This window comes from Macaca mulatta, chromosome 17 (genome assembly GCF_049350105.2).
Source record: "Macaca mulatta isolate MMU2019108-1 chromosome 17, T2T-MMU8v2.0, whole genome shotgun sequence".
Taxonomy (NCBI): Eukaryota; Metazoa; Chordata; class Mammalia; order Primates; family Cercopithecidae; genus Macaca; species Macaca mulatta.
Genome location: NC_133422.1, coordinates 24,754,451 through 24,778,613, shown reverse-complemented (window position 1 = coordinate 24,778,613; position 24,163 = coordinate 24,754,451). Strand labels below are relative to the sequence as shown.

General features: G+C 37.5%; 1 protein-coding gene across 1 annotated transcript in view; it reads right to left on the bottom strand.

Moving 5' to 3' along the window:
- COG3 (component of oligomeric golgi complex 3) overlaps nucleotides 1-24,163 on the bottom strand; it is a 71,414-nt gene that overhangs the window by 43,252 nt on the left and 3,999 nt on the right. Inside the window, exons 2-12 of the mRNA XM_001096875.5 lie at nucleotides 17,065-17,211; nucleotides 14,384-14,445; nucleotides 13,103-13,268; nucleotides 11,824-11,898; nucleotides 10,666-10,758; nucleotides 9,788-9,913; nucleotides 8,381-8,461; nucleotides 4,723-4,766; nucleotides 4,139-4,265; nucleotides 3,437-3,528; nucleotides 2,208-2,347 (exon numbers count right to left, since the gene is read on the bottom strand). Of these exons, the coding sequence (XP_001096875.1) occupies nucleotides 2,208-2,347; nucleotides 3,437-3,528; nucleotides 4,139-4,265; nucleotides 4,723-4,766; nucleotides 8,381-8,461; nucleotides 9,788-9,913; nucleotides 10,666-10,758; nucleotides 11,824-11,898; nucleotides 13,103-13,268; nucleotides 14,384-14,445; nucleotides 17,065-17,211 (1,153 nt within the window). The remainder of the gene's footprint in view (nucleotides 1-2,207; nucleotides 2,348-3,436; nucleotides 3,529-4,138; nucleotides 4,266-4,722; nucleotides 4,767-8,380; nucleotides 8,462-9,787; nucleotides 9,914-10,665; nucleotides 10,759-11,823; nucleotides 11,899-13,102; nucleotides 13,269-14,383; nucleotides 14,446-17,064; nucleotides 17,212-24,163) is intronic.

The following is a 24,163-nucleotide window of genomic DNA, read 5'->3' as shown; positions in this document are numbered from 1 at the left end:
CATTTCTTTATTTCTAAGATGCCATCAGCAAGGCGCAGTGGCTCATGCCTATAATCCCAGCATTTTGGGAGGCTGAGGCAGGCAGATAACTTGAGCCCAGAAGTTCAAGATTGGCCAGCCTAAGCAACATGGCAAAACTCCGTCTCCATGAAAATACAAAAAATTAGCCAGGCGTGGTTGTGCGCATCTGTAGTCTCAGCTAGTTGGGAGGCTGAGGTGGGAATCACCTGAGCCCAGAAAATTGAGGCTGCAGTGAGCTGTGCTCATGCCACTGCACTCCAGCCTGGGCAATAGAGTAAGACCCTGTCTCAAAAATAATAAACAAATAAATAAAAAAGATGCCATCAATTTTAAGACACACTAGTAATCCTGTAACGGCCTTCCAAAAGATAGGGGGTTAAAGATAACACATAATCACATTAGGCCAGGCACGGTGGCTCATGCCTGTAATCCCAGCACTTTGGGAGGCCCAGGTGGGACGATCACTTGAGTCCAGGAGTTCGAGCCCAGCCTAGGCAACACAGTGAGACCCCATCTCTATAAATTAAAAAAAAAAAAAAAAAAAAGAGGCCAGGCACAGTGGCTCATGCCCGTAATCCCAGCACTTTGGGAGGCCGAGGCAGGCGGAACATGAGGTTAAGAGATCAAGACCATCCTGGCCAACATGGTGAAACCCCATCTCTACTAAAAATACAAAAATTAGTTGGGCATGGTGGTGCGTACCTGTAGTCCCAGCTACTCGTGAGGCTGAGGCAGGAGAATCACTGGAACCCAGGAAGTGGAGGCTGCAGTGAGCCAAGATTGCGCCACTGCACAGAGCGAGACTCCGTCTCAAAAAAAAAAAAAAAAGAAAAAAAATTCACATTAATTTTGGCTAGGTGCAGTGGCTCACACCTGTAATCCCAGCACTTTGGGAGGCCAAGGAGGGCAGATTTTGAGTCCAGGAGCTCAAGACTGGCCTGGGCAACATGGCAAAACCCCCTCTCTACAAAAGAAATATAAAAATAGCTGGGCATGGTAGCATGCACCTGTAGTCTCAGTTCCTCAAGAGACTGAGGTGGGAGGATCACCTGACCCCAGGAGGCAGAGGTTGTAGTGAGCCGAGATCGCACCACTGCATTCCAGCCTGGGTGACAAGAGTAAGACCCCCCAACTCAAAAACCAAAACAAAACAAAAATATTAATTTTAAAATCAGAAGCAATAAAAAATTTAGAAGCAGTAAAATGTGAGAAAATGAATGAGTTACATGCAATTGAGTAACTCTGGAAGAGTAACAAATTCAGTGTCTCAGTGAAAGCCAAAGTGAGGACAATAAATTCTGCGAGGAGAATAATTACTTGAAGGGTATTTTGTTTTTGGTTTTTTTTTGAGACAGAGTCTTGCTGTTGTTGCCCAGACTGGAGTGTAATGGCGCAATCTCAGCTCACTGCAACCTCCTCCTCCCAGGTTCCAGCAATTCTCCTGCCTCAGCCTCCCGAGTAGTTGAGATCACAGGCGCCTGCTACCAGGTCTGGCTAATTTTTGTATTTTTAGTAGAGACAGGGTTTCACCACCTTGGCCAGGCTGTTCTCGAACTCCTGACCTAAGGTGATCCACCCACCTCGGCCTCCCAAAGTGCTGGGATTACAGGCATGAGCCACCATGCCCGGCCTAAAGGGTATTTTTTAAAGGTACCTAGGTACTATTAGGAAAATCATGTTCTCCATGACAATCAAATCAAATACTGAAGAATGTATCAGATGGACAAAGTAGAGCTATTCCAGAGAACTGCTTTTCTTTATTTGTAATTTCAAAACAGATGAACTATTATTATGAATACACACAAAAACAATTCCTGTTTTTTAATCAAAAGTATACAATATATTCAATTATTTATTTATGTATTTTGTATTCTGGAAAAGTGTGCTAAAATGCCTAACCCAAAAGTGATGATGTGTTCTCTCTGGATTCCAGATGCCAGAAAGAAAACTGGCTATAATTATTTTATTACTAATTTTACCCAGATTTTAAGATTCTTTCCCTATCTGATTGCGTCTTTAGTGAGAGAATAAGGTGCAACTTCATTCAAGAAGGGACAAGGCATCAAGCCAAGTTTCAAAAATATTAAATTTATGTATTTAGTGGAGTGAGGGAAGAAGAACCTATTTTTTTTTCAAATTCATTGAGCCAGTGATAGAACTTAAAATGATCATTTCTACTCAATTACCATTGTTCTGCACATGATCTTCAAGCACCTCATTTTTAAGAATCCCACAAAGTTCCGACAGAGTCTCTAAGTGAATAACATGAATGATCAATGGCCTGAAGACATCATACAATGACACACACAGTTTCTCCAAAAGCTCACTAAAATGAAAGAATAAAACATGGCTATTAGTAGTAGTTTTTTCAGGATTTTCTAATAGTTTAGAAAACCTTATTGATTTCTTCCAGTCGATAAGAACAATAAGTATCTACTGGAAAACAGTATCTGAGGACATTATAGAATGATAAGTGAAAAGCTGAAAGTAATTCTAGAAACTGTTTGTTTCAAAAGCTCGGAATCAAGCAATCCACAGCAGTCAATTCAAAGTAGCTGCCCCCAAAGTCAACCTATTACAACTTTTATCTATTTCAGCAATAATTTTCTATATGTCCTTTCAAAACCAATAAAAATGACCAATAAAAATTAAGTCAGAAGACTTAATTACCTTTTATATTCTACTTCACTATACATCAAATGGTAACTTTTCCCCCCAGGAAAGACAAGTTTAAAATTATTGAATACTTATAGACTTAGATAAACAAAATTCAAAGTACTTTGGTCATACACTAAGTATTCTGAGAAATTTTAAACATTTAAAAACTTAAGCTGTCTATATGCACCATACTGTCAATAGTACTCTTTTATACACAGCATTTCATCAAAAGTGATCACTTCAACTAAAACCATAAAATACTTTTCCTCATTACAAGAGTCATAGCTTTGAATATTTGTAAGAGTCAGAAGAGTGAACATGAAGAAACCAAAAGTGACTAACAGTGGATCTGAAAGATATTTTGAGAAAAATAAAGAAAAGGTTATTAAATAGTATCTGTATTTTTAAATCTTTCATTAGTTAGAATCATAGAATTTTTTAACTAGAAGGAATTATTGTACTTAATGGAGATAAAGGGATCTAGATTCCAAGGCTACAGAATTCTGTATAGACTTCTTCCTATCACACCGTAATATCTAAATAATTGCATTACAAATACAAAAGCATGTAAGTTGCACATTTAAGAAAATAACTTTTAAGAAAATATCTGTCCCACCCAACGATATTTTGTTCACAGACACACACAAGTTAAAACACTCTCCAGCTAACGATAGAATACTCCTATAATATACTGATTCATTATGGTCATTAGCAAGTTAAATTTTATGAACAAGAGTTAGATTCCACGTCCACCTACTCTAATTTTGATGTTGGTTTTGTGAAAAATTCATTGTAAAGTTGGTGTTCATCCTGGCAGACATGAACCATGAAGGCACAGCCACTACGAACCTGTAGTAAACAAACACACACCACCTACAGTTAAAGACACACAACGTTTCTTATGTTTATGAAATAAAGCCTATACTTTATCTTCAGAGATTACACATATATACTCTTAAAACAACTTACTGAATAAACAGAAAATGGTTGGTTTTCGATAGATTACTGCATAACGGGATTATAGGTGATTTTTATTTTCTTAATGCTTTAGTTTCTAAACTTTTCATAATAAACACAAATTACTTTTCTAGTTCAAAAGTATTTCAAAAAAGAGTGCTTATGCATTTTTTATAGTACGAATTAAAATTACACTAAACAAAAAAGCACTTCTGCAGCAAAAGCTAAGCTAAATTGTTTATATAAATCTACAAACTTTGAAACCTCATTTTTCAAGAACAATACTTATTTGTGAATCTTCTTATCTCAAAAAATAAGTAAAAAATAAGAATATTTTGCAAAGGTGAATAGGCTAATTACCAAACTAGATTTGTCATAACTAAAAACATGCTTTTTTAGTTCACTATGGACACCAAAACTAATTTAACCAAGTATAGTTTCTAGGATATCAACATAATTCAGAGGAAGATTTAACATTAAACCAAAACAAGCAGAAACTTACCAAGGCACAATGATCTCTATTATTTTGGCTGGTTAACTCTGCAACAGTGCAAGCAATACTAGGACCCAAAAGGAGCTCCCGCTGATCAAGGTAACACTGGTGTATATCATTTAGCAGTTGTTGGTATCTGACAGAAAGCAAATGAGATTACACTTTTCATTTCAAATATGTAAATTCAGTTTCATCTTAAATCCCAGTGTAGGTTGCCAAACCTCTTTTAAAGCTAAAACGATCACCTCTCATTTGTGCACATTAACTATTTAATACTAGAAATACAAACATAAAACAAAAGCAAATCATAATGAACTGTGACGTCATAAGCTTCAGCTTTTAAAGAAGGATTTCTTTTCCAAGAATAGGGACCCCACATCTGCCCAAATAAGAAGGAAATCCTAGTACGGGAAAAACTGCTGTTATGTAAACTTGCTAAGTCTGTGACCTTGTTCCCCAAAATAAGTTGTATGTTACAAGAACAAGCTGGAAGGCAATTGCTCATAAAATATCAGAGATAAAACCAGATTTGGAAAAACAGTACTACAAGACGAAGGTTCATGTGGAAATCAGATTAACTTCTAGGTACTCACTCAGGTATTTTTTCAGACCGCAGTTCTATTTGTTCAATAAGAGTCTGCAAAGTAAGAAAAAATGCATTAAAAAACCATCTCTGTTATATTATCCATTACTTTCTGATTATAATATTAATTGTATCACATACTCAGAAAAACTGTAAATTTTTAATCATAAAAATCACTTATAATACCAAAAAATAATCACAGCATTTCAGTATATTTTCTTTCAGTTTTTTTATATCCATAGTTCTATATTTTTCTTTTTAAGCAAAACTGTAATTATACTACATATTCTGCTTTATAATTCTTTAAAAATTAACATTATTTCATAAACATATTCCTATCATTAAATACTTTTCAATACTAGATGAAAATGTATAGAAGGCCTTAGCATAGTACCTTGGTGCCTAGTCAACACTCAATGAATCATTATAAGCATGATTTAAAACATTATGCTAAAGGGCTACATAATATTCCATTTCTACTGATATCTAGGTTGCTTCCGGAGAATCAGAGCCCATTTGTGAAGAGCCTTGAGTGAAACTAGAGGGTTCCAGCACCCGCTCCTTAGTAGCTGTTTGAGCCCAGGCAAGCTGGTTCACTTCTGAGATTCCACTCCCTACTGTATAAAACTGGTATAACAGCACCTACCTCCCAGGTGGGGACCCCAAAACACCAGGTCAAAAGAGGTATGTATTTTTAGGGGCTTTTGATCTATTCTTCTAAAATGTTTTTTAGAAAATAATCCAATTACATTCCTATCAACACTGTTGCCTGTCTCATAAATCCTCAGAAGCACTGACCTTAATCTGCCAATTTATGACAGACAAAAGTCACCCAGCCTTAACTTGCATATATTTTCCACACATTCTGTGAGTAATCTGGTCATTTTTTATTAGATATTCATTTTTCTTTAGTTCACTTAGAATATATTATTTTGGTAATGTCATAGAGTAAAAAGCTTACTGTTTTTTCAAATATTTAGCAAATCTTCCCAATACCATGTAGAAAACTCTAGTCCTTCCTTTTTTATTTGGGATGTTTCTTTATATATTAAGTACTATAACATTCCATTCCAATGATCTGTCAGTGAATGCTTGAATCAATGACACTGTATTTTTCAAAATTTTCTTCTTTAGTCTTGCCTATTTACCAGAGAAAGTTTAGACTCACGCAAAAAAAAAAAAAAAAAATCCATTGGAATTTTTGCTAGTACATTCTAACCAACAAATTACTCTGGGAGAAACTGACATTTTAAAAATTAAATCACCCCAACCAGGAAGAAGATGGGCTTACCATTTATTCAGCATTTTATAATTTTATGTCTAGTTTTGTCATTTTTTTCATCCTTGTATTTCTGTTAAGGTTACTGCTAGGTAAGTATTTTATGCTTTTTGTCACTGATATAAATGGGACCCCATCACATATATTAATTTGTTATTAATGGTATGTAGGAAAGTTACTGATAACTATATAATCATTTTATAATCACCCACCACACTGAGCCCTCTTATCTATACCATTTCTTTTCTAATCAAATTTTTATCATTAGTATTTGGCTAATAAGCAAAAGCAATCAATCAGGCACAATCTAAATCTCATGCATTCAATTAACATCCAGATATACATCTGTTAGACATCTAGGTTGTACACATATTCTACATATATATTCTATAAACAAAACTAAGTTTCTCCCATTTCAAAAAAATATTCCTTTAAACTGGCTGGCTTCTTTTTTTTTTTTTTTTTTTTTTTTCTGAGACAGGGTCTCACTTTGTCACCCAGGCTAGAGTGTAGTGGTGCTATCTTGGCTCACTGCAGCCTTGACTTCCAGGGTTCAAGCAATCCTCCCACCTCAGCCTCCCAAGTAGCCACACCACAGGTGCACACCACAATGTCCAGCTAATTTTGTATTTTTGGTACAGACAGGGTTTTGCCATGTTGCCCAGGCTGGTCTCGAACTCCTAAACTCAAAGGATCTGCCCTCCTTGGCCTCCCAATGTACTAGGATTGCAGGTGTGAGCCACTGCACCCAGCCATCAACTGGCTGACTTTCAAGAGAGAAACAAGCAAGGAAGTGAAGTCAGTCAGCAAAAGTAGATTATTATTTCTAGAAACTTCACAACGAGTAGAAAGAATATATATGCACCAGCTTCAATTAAATGTATCTCAGATATTTCCTTTTCTCTGCATCCTCACCAGCATTTATTTTATGTCTTCTTGATAACAGCCATTCTAACTGGGGTGAGATGACATCTCACTGTGGTTTTGATTTACATTTCCCTGATGATTAGTGATGTTGAACATTTTTTCACATACCTGTTGGCCATCTGTATAGTCTCCTTTTGAGAAATGTCTACTCAGCCTCTTTGCCTACTTTTTAATGGGATTATTTGGGGTTTTCTTCTGTTAAGTTCCATGTATATTCTGAATATTAGTCCCTTGTCAGATGAATAGTTGTAAATGTTTTCTACTATTCTACAGGTTGTCTATTCACTTTGGTGATTGTCTCCTTTGTTGGTCAGAAGCTTTTAAGATTATTATAGCCCCATTTGTCTATTTTTGTTTTTGTTGCCCATGCTTTTGAAGTTTTAGCCATAAAATCTTGGCCTAGACCAATATCCTACCTAAAACATTTCCCCTATGCTTTCTTCTAGTAGCCTTATAGTTTCAGATCTTAAGTCTTTAATCCATTTTATTTTGATTTTTGTATATAACAAGACACAGAGGTCTACTTTCATTTTTCTGCATATGAATATCTAGTTTTCCCAGCAATCATCCTTTCCCCACTAAATGTTCTTGGTGACTTTACCAAAAATCAGTTGGCCAAAAATGCATGCATTTATTTCTGAGTTCTCTATTCTGTTCCATTGGTTTACATGTCTGTTTGGCAAATCTGACCAAATAACTCCTCTGTTTAAGACACCACTTCATTGATTCTCTACTTTTCCTAAATTAGCATGACATGTAACATCCCTCGTGAGAGAGTCTTTGAAGTATAAAGATCTCTCCCAAAATGTATGTCTTTTATGTCTCCTACAACCTTCCCTATATGTGCTGTTCTCTGTTTATCAAAACACCCTTATCAGTCCCTTCACGACCACCAGTCAAGCTTTCAAAACCTGTCTATCGCGCGGTGGCTCACGCCTGTAATCCCAGCACTTTGGGAGGCCGAGACGGGCGGATCACAAGGTCAGGAGATCAAGACCATCCTGGCTAACACGGTGAAACCCCGTCTCTACTAAAAAATACAAAAAACTAGCCGGGCGAGGTGGTGGGCGCCTATAGTCCCAGCTACTTGGGAGGCTGAGGCAGGAGAATGGCGTGAACCCGGGAGGCGGAGCTTGCAGTGAGCTGAGATCCGGCCACTGCACTCCAGCCTGGGCGACAGAGTGAGACTCCGTCTCAAAAAAAAAAAAAAAACCTGTCTATCACCTTCATCTAGAAACCGTCCCTGAGCATCATAGGAAAAGCTAGATGTTTCCTGCTCTGTGGACTTCAAGAACCTAGACACAACACTAAGATACACCGCTATAATGTGGAAGGAGAATGTCAACCTTTCATTCAAGTTCACTTCCTCAGTATAAACAAACAGCCTAACATGCAATAGTACTTCAAAAGGGCTGGATGAACAAATTTCATAGCAATGTCCTAGTTATGTCAATAGACTTACTCTGACTTTGGGGGCAGCAGCTCGAAATTTCACATAAAATAATGTGAAGGCATTGTCTGCATTAGGTACAGATGAAGGATCCTAAAGAAACATGGGGGAGGATAGGGAAGGAAGATAATTAGCAAACAAATAATCATTCAGAAAACCCAACAGAAACCAATTCCTATGGCTACTGCTTGGCCTGCATACCAACCAAAGCTTAGGGAGAAAAATCTCAGGGAGATTAAATATTATTATGGCTACAAATGAGAAATAATTAAATGGAACTGTCATCTCTCTCTCCTTTATAGTTAAAATTAACCTTACATTATTTAAATTTTGGTGGTAAACAGATCCGAATTGAGATTCACATTCTGCCACTCACTGAATGTAGGACACTGGCCCATGTACTTCATCCCTCTAAGACTCAGTGCATCTATTAAACCCTAAAGGTTTGGTGCAGCCCAATAGTAAAGCACTAGCACATAATAGGTACCAGTATTTATGAGATATTAGTTTCCTAAACTTACTGAAAATTTTGCAAAATAAAAAAATATATAGGTTGGTTGGTATGTCAGCTAAGAACAATGTGAACAGTAAAACTGCAAGCCAAACATCATAAGCTTTGAATGGAAAGTTCAAGAAGACACTCCACATTCTTCAGAAAATAAACTTAAAAACCAAAACATAACATTTATGATTTTATTTTCTTAGGAAAAGAATATTTTCAATGACCATCTAGCTTGTTCTACTCTTATTTTCTAAGCTTACACTCTGTTAATTTTCCACCTAGAATCAACTACTATCCGTAATTAACTAATTGATTTGCTTCTTTCTGTACTGGTTATTTCTTTTGAATATAAGCTCCATGAGGGCAGGGACCTTATTAGCTCCTCTTTGTTTCTATACAGTTCCTAATAAAATACCAAGCATTATGCAGTGCTCAATAAAAATGCTTGCTAAATACAGAAAAGTTGAAAAATACAAAAAAAGTGTAAAGAAGAAAATTTAAATTATGCATTATGAGATGCATAATTATGCATATGAATATGCTTCAAAAGCATATTAAATTATCCCACCATTCAGACAGAGCCACTTTTATGATTTTGGTATATTTCCTTCTAATATTTCCATGAAAAAGATAGAAAAGGAACGTTTTAAGAGACAAATGATTTGTATCTTATTATTCATCATATAGTACTGAATACTTCTCACACTGTTAAACATTATTTGAAAATAACATTTGCAAGGGATATTTATAACATTGTCATTTTTCCCTACTATCAATAAAAAGCTGTAGTACATATTCTTAACAAAAGGTAAACATTTTTTGGAATTACAAAGTACTAATCTCAGCCAAAGATGATGGAAGATGAAAGAATAAAAACAACAACAACAAAAACCTGTTGTTGAGATCAGTTAACTCACCCTTTTCAGTAACTGATTTGTGAGGGTCTGTAGTGTGTTCACAGTATATGTCTTCATGAGGTGCAAAGCTTTAGAAAGACACTGTTTAAACTTCAGCAAATATACGGGATAATCTTTAAAATTAGGCTGTAAGGAAGAGAAAGATTTACAAAGTGGAAATGAACACAGACAAAAAGCAAGCTTTTAGTGAAAACCAAGGTGTCCCTATGTAAAACAATATATAAAGTTCAAAGACAGATTTCATAAAGATCATAAACTCCAAGAAGATGAATAAATACTGTGACTGTTTTAGTCACAGTCAAACCCCCTGTGCCTGGCAGAAAGCAGGAGCTAAATACATATCTGCAGTTGTTAGCAAAAGATATTTTCAGCACCCCACAGACTTCAGGGCTAATATGTAAGGCCCAACTAGGAAAAGAAGAGGAGTTAGGGGAAATAAACACAGCAAAAATCCTGAAGAAAGAGAAATAGAGGGTGATTAAATCAAAGGGCTTGTCCCTTTATTTCCCCCCAAGTAACACTTTCTGTTTCCAAAGAAATATCTAGCACATCAAGACACCAACAATTTAAAAATGGCTCATCCTGTTAGATGGGATAAAGCTGAGTCAGCCAGGATGCATTCCATTCCAGGGGCCATTGCAGGAGCTAAAAGTACTTTTTACACCACTGCTAACAACAACTAAGAATTCACTACAACTTTTCTTTAATATGTTACAAATGCATATTTTTCCCTTGGGCAGAAATAATCACCTTACAGCACAAAAAGTGATATAATAGGAATGTTTGCTAAATACAGAAAAGTTGAAAAACAAAAAAAATAGGAATAGGAATAGGAATCTTAAGATTTCTTTAAAACATGCAAAAATACTATGACTTACATGAGATGAGATATATGTTATACAATCATCTAGCTTGGCCAGCATAGGTATAAATCCGTCACTATTCACCGACAATGTAGGGGAATTCAATTTCTTTAAAGGAAAAAGAAAACAATCTTAATTCACAAAAAATGATACAGATAAAAGTTGGAAACTATGGATCAGAGTCAGCATATTTGCCTTTAGGATATAACAGGTCTTTATAATAAATTTTAGAAGTCACCAAAATATCCTCAAACGTAGCCCACATGTACAATAAAGAAGAAAAAGCATACTGAGTTAATTCAGTTTATTCCTAATAAGCTTTAATGGTACTCTTCATGAATTAGGACATAGTACGTATTACCCCACTATACAATGTCATATTCAAATAATATATGAAATACCTAGATTTCTCACTTTCTGGTATACAATATACATAATTTTTCTACTTGCAAACAATGGTGATTTTTCTGCAGGTTAAATGATTAACTAGCAGTCATACTACATTTAACAGTCATACTATGAAAGTAAAATACAACCAGTCAATCATTTCTTATCCTGATACAGAAATAGCTTGGCAACGACTACTTTCCACTGCATTCCATTGTTAACTAGTCACTAGTTTTAGTTATGTCTTTAACAAACTAAATACCTATGATTAAATGATTTTAATAACATGATTTATACATAGTTATGATTACTTTATGAGTCAGAAACAGAAATATAATTTACATACTTGTCTTTATTGGAACTATTATACTTTATTGGGATACAAGTATACATTTTGAGGACTATACTTTTCTTCAAACTAAACATGAGAATAAGTTTCAAAAAGGTTTTGACTACTATCATAGTAGCACAACCACAGCAAAATCTAAAACTGAATATTTCTTCTTACAATCTTCCTCAAAGCTTACAAATAAGAAACTACAAGAGGTAACCAATAAAGAGATTTTAATACCAAGAATACAATTTAAGAAATACACCTTAACTCAAATATTTTAAAATCTGAACTGGTAATGGTATCTCCACTGTCTACAAATAGGAATATCTATTAGCAAGCAAGCTAAGTTAAAATATCACTCAAGCCAATTTATAGATTTAAAGATTACACGAAGAAAGGCAAAAATAAAATAAAAATCACTAACTTTATAAGAAGTAAAGAACAATGCTTACTGTGTTAATAGTTTCCAATTCGTTAAAATAGGAAAGCTTTTGTTGAATGTTTTCAGCCAGATCAACAAGTTCCGACTTGCGTTTTTTAAAAGAGAAAAATCAATTATTATAAAAATACAAGAATCAACATGCCAGTCTCAAAGTTACACTAAATAGATTCACATTAGACACAGAGGGTTATATCAGATATAATACAGCTCAAGTATTTCTATAATCATGAACTAAAATAGGCGATAATATTACAGTAAATTTCATATTATCTCTTCATAAAATAATAAATGATCACATTTTTAAAACACACAGAAGTACTTAAGTGTTCTAGCTCTAAATCAAAAATAATCAATCAGTTGATCTTTTCAAAATGTCACCATTAGTATAATCACTATGTTTTTTTTTTTTTTTGGAGTCTCGCTCTGTCGCCCAGGCTGGAGTGCAGTGGCGCGATGTCGGCTCATTGCAAGCTCCACCTCCCAAGTTCACACCATTCTCCTGCCTCAGCCTCCCAAGTAGCTGGGACTAGAGGCACCTGCCACCACGCCCAGCTAACTTTTGTATTTTTAGTAGAGACGGGGTTTCACTGTGTTAGCCAGGATGGCCTCGATCTCCTGACCTCAAGATCTCCCTGCCTGGGACTCCCAAAGTGCTGGGATTACAGGCGTGAGCCACTGCACCCAGCCTCACTATACTTCTTTGAAAAGTGTCAGTAGCCGGGTGCAGTGACTCACACCTGTAATTCCAGTACTTAGGGAGGCCGAGGGGGGCAGAAGACTTGAAGTCAGGAGTTTGAGACCAGCCTAGCCAACATGATGAAACCCTGTCTCTACTAAAAACACAAAAATTAGCCAGGTATGGTGGCACACGCCTGTAATCCCAGCTACCTGGGAGGCTGAGGCAGGAGAATTGCTTGAACCCAGGAGGCAGAGGTTGCAAAGAGCTGAGATCATGCCATTGCACTCCAGCCTGGGCGACAGAGCAAAAAAAATAAAAATAAAAAATGAAAGTGTCAGTAATAAAGAGTGGACAGAGCAAACCAACATAGCCACTACATTCTGAAATTGTACTGAGACCTAATAGCTCAAAACATAAGAAGGCTTGCCATTGCTATTCACATGCACTTAAAAAGCAGGCTGTCAGTGTAACAGTCTGCATGCTGAGCACAGGCCTCAAACACAGCAGAGTTGAACATCTTGGAGAAATTAAGAAAATTAAAATAAAACTGTATTCATCTATTTTAAAATGTTAAATATGACAACTGACCCTCTTTCTTACTCCAAATTACCTGCTCTTTTAGGAGCTGTTCACAGGCTTCATGTAGGGTTCCTGTCTTATTGGACACAAAAAGATACTGTTTCTGCAAAGACTCCAGATGCTGAAGAGCACTGTTTACATCATTCAGTATAGCATCACACTGCTCCTGAAACCCAGACAAGTAATCCCTCATCTGTCTAGAAAACAGAACCAAAAGGGGATTGGCAATAATCTTTTCCCCCAATAAGCATAGTAAAAAAACAACAAAGGCTCATTTTTCCAAAAACGTTCGAATTTCAGGAGGAAAGTCTGACCTACACACATCAGTTGATTATGTTAAGAAATGTACCGAAAGTTATGTCATGAACTGTTTCAATATTTAAGAAGGCAAATCACTAATACTATAAGTAACAAAAGGAATTAGCCTTGAAGCCATAACCTGGCTTTTCACATATAAGGCAATGAATCACTGGCTCAACTTCTAAAGACTGGGACACCAAAGCCATCCCAAGCCACCAAGTAAGGTCAATCCTTCCGATCACTTCCCTCTTTGAAAGATGGTGTGATGTCATGGAAAGAATTCCAGATTTAGAATTAGAAGACCTGGGTCCAAGCCCCAGCTCTGCCCCAGTCTGCACGAGATTAAGCAAGTTACTTATTATTTCCAGGCCTCAGTTGTGTGATTAAATACAAAAAGAGAATTAAATTATAATTAATAGGTTAGGAGGAATAAGAATAGTAATATCTTTCCTCACACAGCTGTTAATGAAAATTAAATGGGATCATACATTAAAGAGTCTACCACCCTGCCTAGCAATAATAGCCACCAAACAAATCAATACACTGAATATGAACATTCGACCCACAGCCCCCACAGTCAGCTAGAAACTGTACACTGTCATTTCCTCCATGCTGTCAACATCCACTGACAGAAGTATAGTTACAACCAACCGAAGTGGCCAACCTGAATGTCTTTCGGGGATGTTTCTCCTTCTAAAAAGCAACAAACACCTCCTGGAATTCCTCTGAAACTCCTACTTGAACCTAGTCCTTCCTGGAGTTATCTGAAAACTAACATCTATCCCTCCTAACCTATTAATTATAATGTAATTCTCTTTTTGTTTTTAATCACACAACTTCTAAGTAACAGTTTTAAAGACCCAAATCTTCTCACTGGCTGTTCTTAAAGAATATATGGCTGTTACAGTTTTCTTACTACCTTAATTTTATTTAAAGACACTGATTATGAAATGCTTCAGATGACTGTGATCTAAAAATTAAGATATCCAACAAATGCAAGAGACACACATACCTATATTTAGTTCCTTCATCTTGATCCATCTGAGTTTGCAGCTTTGCAAACCATGAGAAAAACTGGAAAAACAGAGTATCATATTGTGAACAAAACTAAAACTGACAAAATTTAAAGTGGCTACATGCTAAACAGCAAGTCAAAAGGACAGACACTATCCAAGTTTTATTGTTTAGGGCTCAGTCATAATCAGTTTTAAGCCAGGAGAAGATAATTTAATTATATCCACAATATCTATATGCTAGGAAAAGCAAAAGATATTAAAACATTGGCCATTTCACTGGGTGTGGTGGCTCACACCTGTAATCCCAGCACTTTGGGAGGCTGAGGTGGGCAGATCACCTGAGGTCGGGAGTTCGAGACCAGCCTGGCCAACATGGTAAAACCCCGTCTTTACTAAAAATACAAAAATTAGCCAGGCGTGGTGGCACATGCCTGTAATCCCAGCTACTCGGGAGGCCGAGGCAGGAGAATCGCTTAAACCCAGGCAACAGAGCAAAACTCTGTCTCACAAAGAAAAGGGCCAGGCGCAGTGGCTCACACCGTAATCTCAGCACTTTTGGAGGCAGAGGCGGGCAGATCACAAGGTTAGGAGATCAAGACCATCCTGGCTAACGTGGTGAAACCCCATCTCTATTAAAAATACAAAAAATAAGCCAGGCACCTGTAGTTCCAGCTACTCAGGAGGCTGAGGCGGGAGAATGGCATGAACCCAGGAAGCAGAGCTTGCAGTGAGCTGAGATGGCGCCACTGCACTCCAGCTTGGGTGAGAAAGCAAGACTCCATCTCAAAAAAAAAAAAAAATTGCCATTTCAGATGTCTTAACGATTGAAAAAATAAACAAATAAACAAAAAACTGGCCATTTTCAGAGTCAAATAAGGAAGAGTATTAAACATACAATACGTAAAAAATGAATATTTCTTCCGAATAAGCTAATGCCTACTTGCTATAATCATTTACAAAATTTGAGTAGGTAATATAGTGCTTTGGGCAAATATCAATATTAACGTTATCTAATAAGAACTGCGAGGCTATAACTCAAAAATAATATTACAGAGTGGTTTAATAATATGGACTGTGGGGCCGGGTGCAGTGGCTCACGCCTATAATCCCAGCACTTTGGGAGGCCAAGGCGGGCAGATCACAAGATCAGGAGATCGAGACCATCACGACTAACATGGTGAAACCCCATCTCCACTAAAAATACGAAAAATTAGCCAGGCGTGGTGGCGGGTGCCTGTAGTTTCAGCTACTTGGGAGGCTGAGACAGGAGAATGGCATGAATCCGGGAGGTGGAGCTTGCAGTGAGCCGAGATCGCCCACTGCACTCCAGCCTGGGTGTCAGAGCAAGACTCCATCTCAAAGCCAAACAAACAAACAAACAAAAAAAACAGAATATGGACTCTAGTATCAGCTAGCCCTGGATCTGAATTCTGGCCTGAAAAATGTCTATTATTTAAAAGCGGGATGTGGGGAGTTGACCTTAAACGAGTATGAAGAAACTTTTTGGGGTGATAGAAATGTTTTATATCTTAATTATAGTTGTTAGTTACATACATAGGTATATACACTTTTCAAAACTCATTGAGCTGACACTCAAAATGAACACATATTATTGTACATAAATTTCAAGTCAGTATATCAGTTTTTTTTTAATTTTAAAGGGAGAACAGGTACAAGTTTCATCCAGAAGATTTTTTTTTTAAGCAGTTCAAACTAGTTCATAGACGTGGTGCAAGACTACCTTCAAGTGAACTTGAGAACACTGAATCTCAAGTAAGATTCAATGTCATGGGTATACAGGAGGCTTGCCATGTACCTTGGCTATCATTTGCTGAGCATTTACTGTGTACTTGCTACACAATGCATTTACATGCATTATCTTCTTTAATGCTCACAAAAATCCTACGAAATAATATATAATTATTCCTGTTTTATATATTAGGAAACTAAAGATCTAAGAAGCTAAGTAATTTGCCTAAGCTCACAAAGATGCTAAATGATGGAGCTGACTTTCAGGTGCAGGTCAGCCTAGCTCAGGAGCTGGAATTCTTCATCAGTTTGTAGAACTGCCTCTCTCGACTTACCATATATGCAATCCAGTTCCAATACATGTACTTTGTTTTATTTGGTAAATGCCTCAACTTTGACTCTCAATAGGACAAGGAAGAGGAGACAAGGAAAGTGGCAGAAGAAACTACTATAAGCTTAGGTTTCTAATGAGGAATGAACAAAAACCAAGAAAAAGTTACACATGCTAAATTACTGAAAAATAACTACAAGTGCTAATATTAAAAGAATATTTGGGTTTTTAAAAAAGGGACTACCTAGCAACAAGTGAGATGGAGGGGTACCCATGCACACACTGAGGGAACAGGTTAACAGCAGACAGACACTGGGGGAAGTCAAAAGGGCACAAGACATCAGAACCTCAATAATCTATCAACGTCCAAATGTGGAATATCATGTTTTTCACATACATCATAACTATAATTGGGCAACAGATTCATTTAAACACTTAAACAGCCACAACTAATGCAAAATCAAGAATGTTCTAGAAAGACTTGATGTTAACTATGGTGACAAATGTTCAGAACTTTTAATTAGGACTTTTTTAATTAGCTTTGTCTTGAGACATCTGAAATAATCAAACATCCTTAGAAAAGATACCGCAATTCACCTGCTGTGCGGTTTCAATTCTTTCTTCTTCCATTCCTAAGGAAGTGAAGCCCTTCAAGAGAATGTCTTCTGTAGATTCAGGCACTACTGAAGTCAGTTCAATGGGCAGTGACTGGGATGTTAAACTGCACAAGTCTTCAATTGGAAGCTTGAGAAAAGAGAGTCACAAAGATATTTAAGTAACTTGAAAATTCTCTGAACTTAACTCAAGATTGGGTTTCCATCTCAGTTGTTTTGAAATAGAAAGAAATATTTTCTATTAAATCATATTAAGTTAATAAATACTATATAACACTAACACTTTAGGCTCTATGTTAAATGCTAGTCTCAAAATATAAACATGACACTGATGTCCCACCATTAGTAAGCTTTTTTTTTTTTTTTTTTTTTTGGTGACAGGGTCTTGCTCTGTCGTCCAGGCTGACATGCAAGGCGCCACCTCAGCTCACTGCAACCTCTGCCTCCAGAGTTCAAGCCATCCTCCCACCTCAATCTCCAAGTAGCTGAGACTACAGGCACGCACCACCACGCCCAGATAATTTTTCTATTTTTGGTAGAGCTGGGGGTCTAGACATGTTGCCCAGGCTGGTCTCAAACTCCTGGGCTCAAGAGATCCCCCCACCTCAGCCTCCCAAAGTGCTGGGATTACAGGCATGAGCCACCACATCTGGTCTGAGTTAGTTTTCTAAGAAGGGTGGTAAATCTGTGCTAATCCACACACATTTTCTCACTTGAGCCTCTTGTGAACTACCACCAGGCAAAGAGAAAACCTGTGTGCTATTGAAAGTAGCTTGCCCTCCCTGGTATCTAACACAAAAGTCTGACCAACTAACAGGATTAACAAATCACACCCAATGACTGGGTTCAGTGGCTCACGCCTGTAATCCCAGCACTTTGAGAGGCAGAGTTGGGTGGATCACTTGAGCCCAGGAGTTTGAGACTAGCCTGGGCAACATAGTGAAACCTCCGTCTCTACTAAAACTACAAAAAAAAAAAAAAATTAGCTGGGTGTGGTGGCACATATTTGTGGTCCAGCAACTTGGGAGGTTGAGATGGGAGGATCACCTGAGCCAGGAGGTGGAGGCTGCAATGAGTCGAGGTCGTGCCACTGCACTCGAGTGAGGCCCTGTCTAAAAAAATGAATAAATCACAACCAAGAATTGATTAGAAATAAACATTACCTCCTCCTACCATTTCCATCTACCCACTGGCACATCTCACCACACCTTCCTGCTGACAAATTTTGAAATTACAACTGAATAAGAAGAATTTTAGAGTTTCCCATCAGTTTCAGAAGAGGCCCACTGACAAGGTCTTACTTTGACAATATTAGATCTACAGTACTTTCTAGTTCTCCACTACCAAAGAAAGGCCAGGTGTTTATTTGTAGCCATACAGACAAACTGTTTTTAGACCAAAACAAAGGGAAAATAGATGCTGGGGAAAGTAAAAGGACCTAATTGTTTAGGTTCAATTCCAGTTTTTAGCCCTCAGTTCTTAGTTTATGACATTTAAGGTCCACTGATACAAGACATGATCCAAGGTCTTAAGAAGTTGCTGCCCTGTCTACTTTCTAAATATAGAAGTTTCATCTGAAGATGGCATTTTCTCTTCAAAGCTAAAATAAGCTAGGTGCAAAATGCACCACTAATTTAGAAACACTGTCCTTTAAAAATAGGGTTGTGTATGGGTTCAAATAGGGCTATACTTATGGTACAGTAAAGTACATTACAATGCAGCCTAGTTAGAATCCTGCTCCTGTTCATTTACAAGCTATGTGACATTGGGCAAATTACTTGATGTTTCTAATCCTCAATTTCTTCTCTTAGCTGACACAGGTACAGTATCTGTATCATAAGGCTACTATAAAAAGTAAAAAAGAAAAAAAAGATGTGGGAAAATCAGCTCTTTGGAATGCCAGGAAGCTGCAGACAAAGCGTTCAGGAAGGTCCTTGATCTGCCTTCTCCCCACAAATGAGCCTGGCTCAAGAGTTAGGAGGGTCCTGGGTATAGGCAAACGGGCCTCATTAAGGGCATCACTTGCTCAAGGAAACTCTTTCTGAATGGTAACACAATCCCTGAGTATAAAAGGACTGTGGCCCAGCAAGAATTAAGTTTCTCAAATCCAGTAAGAATTTATCCTGAGTCTGAAGTGTCATCAGCAACTGTGTGCTGCCACTAGGGGTTCTGGAGGACAAAGGAAGCTGTGCTGGGACAAGCCGCATCTACACCTGCTCTGCAGAAACCTTCCAATGAGCAACATGAGCTGTCTCCTTGGGGAGCCACCCAAGGCTCAAGGTAACCCACCTGAAGCAATGCTGCATGTAAAGCACTTAGCACAGACCTGACACATAGTAAGCAATACATTTGAGTACTGATATTATATTATTATTATTATTCCTATCTACTAGCAGCAACAGAGTAAGTTTATAAATCTAATTGACTTCTTGTAAAGCTGTCTTTACAAAAGTATATTTTATTAGCAGTAAAATTTAGTTCTATATGAATAGATCATGAAAAATTCAATCACATAATTCTGTCAGCACTGTTTACATAATATCTAAGGGGTGCTGGGGCGACCAGGCTCAGATTTGGAAAATATACCAGAAAACACATGAAAGTTAGGCTAGGATGAAGAAAGCTGAAAGAAATGTTGATTGCACCCTCACAATAACAAAAAGTCAATCCACAAGATTATAACTAGTCTTGAATCCATCAGTGTTGCAGAGTAACCAAGCAGATAAAAATCTGGGCAGCGACAGGCACCTCCAGGACGAGACAGGCTGCAAGCACTGGCTCACCTGTGGCAAATCGTGGGGAAAAAAGAGATGGCAAACATTACAAGAGAAAACAGCCCGGGCGCGGTGGCTCAAGCCTGTAATCCCAGCACTTTGGGAGGCCGAGGTGGGCGGATCATGAGGTCAGAAGATCAAGACCATCTTGGCTAACACGGTGAAACCCCCATCTCTACTAAAAATACAAAAAATTAGCTGGGCGTGGTGGCGGGCGCCTGTAGTCCCAGCTACTCGGGAGGCTGAGGCAGGAGAATGGCGTGAACCCGGGAGGCAGAGCTTGCAGTGAGCTGAGATCACACCACTGCACTGCAGCCTGGGCGGCAGAGCGAGACTCCGTCTTGAAAAAAATAAAGAGAGAGAGAGAAAACAGCTCAGTCAAAAGACAAAGCAATCAACAGAGCCGGCCTCAGATGAGCAAGAGACAAGAACTATCAGACAAGGAATCTAAAATAACTGTAATTAACATGTTAAAGGCTCTGCTGTAACACACAGATAAGCAGTATGAACAGATACAAAATTTCAAGAGAAAACTGAAAACTGTGTCAAAAGGAAATGTGACAAATAAAAATAATGGTAACAAAGACGAAGAATACCTGCAATGGGCTCATCAGTACACACAACACAGTTAAGGGGAAAAAATCAGTGAACTTGAAGTTAGGTCAATAAAAATCACCCAAAATGGATCATACAGAGAAAACAGACCGGGAAAATAAAAACTGAACATAGCATCCAAGAATTGTGTGATGGTATCAAATTATATGATTATGTGTAAATGGGATCCCAAAAGAAGGAGAACAAGAGAGAACAGGGTGGAAGAAATATTTGAAGAAATAACTGTTGAGAACTCTACAAAAATAATGAAAGATATAAAACTACAGCTCTACAAAATTCGGAGCATCCCAAGCAGAATATACACATCCACACAGGCAAACCCCTCTATGCACATCATATTCAAACTCTCAAAAACCAAAGATAAAAGCTTGAAGGCAGCCAGAGGGAAAAAGGCATATTCTACACAGTGAAATAAAGGTAAAAATTACAGCAGACTTCTCATCAGAAACACAAGCCAGAAGACAACAGACCGACATCTTTAAAATGTCAAAAGAAAAACACTCAAGTCAGAGTTCTATACCTATAGAGAATTATCTGTTTAAAATGAAGGAGAAATAAGTACTGTTTAAAACAAACAGAAGTGCCAGGCGCGGTGGCTCACGCCTGTAATCCCAGCACTTTGGGAGGCCGAGGCAGGTGGATCACCTGAGGTCAGGAGTCCAGGACCAGCCTAGCCAACATGGCGAAACCCTATCTCTACTAAAAATACAAAAATTAGCCAGGTGTAGTGGCGGGTGCCTGTAATCCCAGCTACTCGGGAGGCTGAGGCAGGAGAGTCGCTTGAACCCAGGAGGCAGAGGTTGCAGTGAGCTAAGATCGTGCCATTGCACTCCAGCCTGGACTATAAGAGCGAAACTCTGTCTCAAAAAAAAAAAAAAGCTGAGAGATTTCATTACCAGCAGACCTATACTACAAGAAATGTTAAAGGACATTCTTCAGGCAGATGGAATATAACGCTAGATGAAACACATATCTACCCAAAAAACTGAAGTGCTCCAGAAATGATTAAAATGAAGGTACATATGACAGTTTTTCTTTTTTTAATCAGTCAGCAAGAAATGTCAAAAGCAAAAGTAGTAACAATGTACTGTGGGTTTATAACATATGTAAAATTAAAATGCCTAAAACAATATTGCAAAACAGGGAAAGGAAGAAATGGAAGCATACTCTTTGGGGTGTTTTTTTGAGACAGGTTCTTGTTCTGCCACCCAGGCTGAAGTGCCGTGGTGCAATCACAGCTCACTGCAGCCTTGATTTCTGGGGCTCAAGCCATCCTCCTGCCTCAGCCTCCCAAGTAGCTGCAGCTGCAGGCAAGCACCACCACACCCAGCTAACTTTTTGATTTTCTTTTTTTTTTTTTTTTTTTTTTTTTTGTAGAGATGAGCTCTCACTATGTTACCCAGGCTACTCCTGAACTCCTGAGCTCAAGCGAGCCTCCTGTCTCAGCCCCCCAAAGCGTTGGGATTACAGGCGTGAGCCACCGTGCCCAGCCAAAGATTCCTGCTGTAAGGTTGTTATACTATATACATGAAGTGGTATAATAGTTAGAGGTAGGCTGTGACTAATTAAAGTAGTACAGACGCTCCTCAACCTATGATGGGGTTGTGTCCCAATAGACCCATCGGAAGTTGAAAATATCCTAAGTCAAAAGCACGTGGCTCACTGGGAGCTGTGGCTCACTGCCATGCCCAGCACCACAGGTACACTTTCTACTGAATACATGTAGCTTTCACATAAAGCCAAAAGTCATAAGCTGAACCATCATAAGTCGGGGACCATCTGTATATTGTAAATCCTAAGACAACCACCAAAAAAACTGAAAATACATAGAGGACCTGGCAAACTTCAGTCCCAATATCACCTAGACCCATATCCATCTGTAATTCAATTTCTTTTGAGAAAAACAATTATAAATCTATCTGAAAGAATGTAGATCAATGTCAAAATCCCAGTTGTGACACCAGATACTATAGTTGTGCAAAATGTTACTATTGCGGGAAACTGGGCAAAGTGTACAGAACTCTCAGTATTATTTCTTATAACTACAAGTGCATCTACATTATTTCACCTTTTTAATAAGTAGTGTAATAATCATATTCTCCCATCAGAGTTCATGAGGCCTTACACTGCATAACTCTAATACTATCTCACAATATATAACAAATTCCAGATAAAAAGTATAATTCCTTTTGTTCCAGAATCATTTATAATACATAGAGCTGTCCTTTTAAGTGTATTTATTTGAATAGGTAATAAATCTCAAGGCACAAAACTCAAGGGAGTCAGTGAAAAGTCTCCTTCCCCTCGTACTCATTCTCCAGCCATCCAGTTTCCTCCTCAGGGGCAGGCTATCAATGTTACTAGTTTCTTAAGTATCTTTTCTAACATGGTCTATGCATATACAAAGGAAGTATACTTTTCTTAAACCCAAATAACAGTATACACACCTAGCCTTTTTCACTTAATATGCAACATTTTAAAATGTCTCTTCGACAGAGTATAAGGAAAAGACAGAATTTACTCTTACATTGTCATGACTTGTCATTAAACTATAAAGGGTGCTTATTTCAAAAGTCCCAAGAACACAGAATGATATTTAAGTGAAAAGCAAGTCTCCCTTCTTCCCTCTCCCCTGCTTGTCCAATTCTTCCTCTTTAAGCCAATACCAATGTTTATATTTTGAGAAGTTTTTCTAAGGAGTCTGAGGGTAAAATGAAGAACTATAAAAATAGAAGGAAGTAAAGAAATACTTTTGAATTTTTGATCAATCTTTTATGAAAATTATTCAAAATATATGAATATAATTGTTTTTAATCCAAATCATCAGAAGACAAAATGAAAAGTAACATTCTCCACCACCCTCACTTTTCACCAGTTTAACCATTTTTAGTATTCTTTTATGTTAACTCTACAACTCTTAAACAACAACAAAAAAAGATTTACTGCTTTGTGTTTGAATTCATCAATTTTAGGTCCTATCTATACACTCTTACTTCACCATGTAAGATAAAGAAATTAGTACCTCTATATCTCTTCCCTGTTTACTCTCAAATTCTGTCACCTATACTATCTCTTTTTCAGATTATCAAATTTTATATTTGCACCTGGTTCTGTGGTTAAGTCTTTAGAATGATTTTCAAAAGGATACTACCTGCTTCCTGCCTTCTATAAATATGTCCAACTTTCAGATTCATTGATACCATCTTTGGTTTTGGCGTGCCACACATTTATTACTGTCATTTCAAAGGAATCTAGGGGTGTCATACACGTGTGCTCAGTCTGTTATCTCGAACCAAAAAAGTTTTTTCTAATTAACTTTAGAAAATAAATCATTTGAAAACTGTACTTGAGAAACTACTACAGATATTCCAGATATATTCTGTAACCTAGATGCTATTAAATATATTCTAAATTTATAAAAGAGTATTCTATTTGATTACTTCAAGTACAAATACTACTTTTCAATCATAAGAACTTGAAAAACTAGAGGCAAAAAGAGGCTCCCTGTTTCCTGGTTCTAACACAAAACCATCTTCTCTCAAACCAAGCAAGAGAAGCCATAATGCAAACAATTCAAAGAAATCATTTTTTAAAGTAGCAAAACAAGTTGCTTTTTAATAGCATATGAGGAAATGCCCCCATTAAGTAGACTAGGCAGCTGTCTTCCTTTCTCAAAACACCTGGTATAGAATG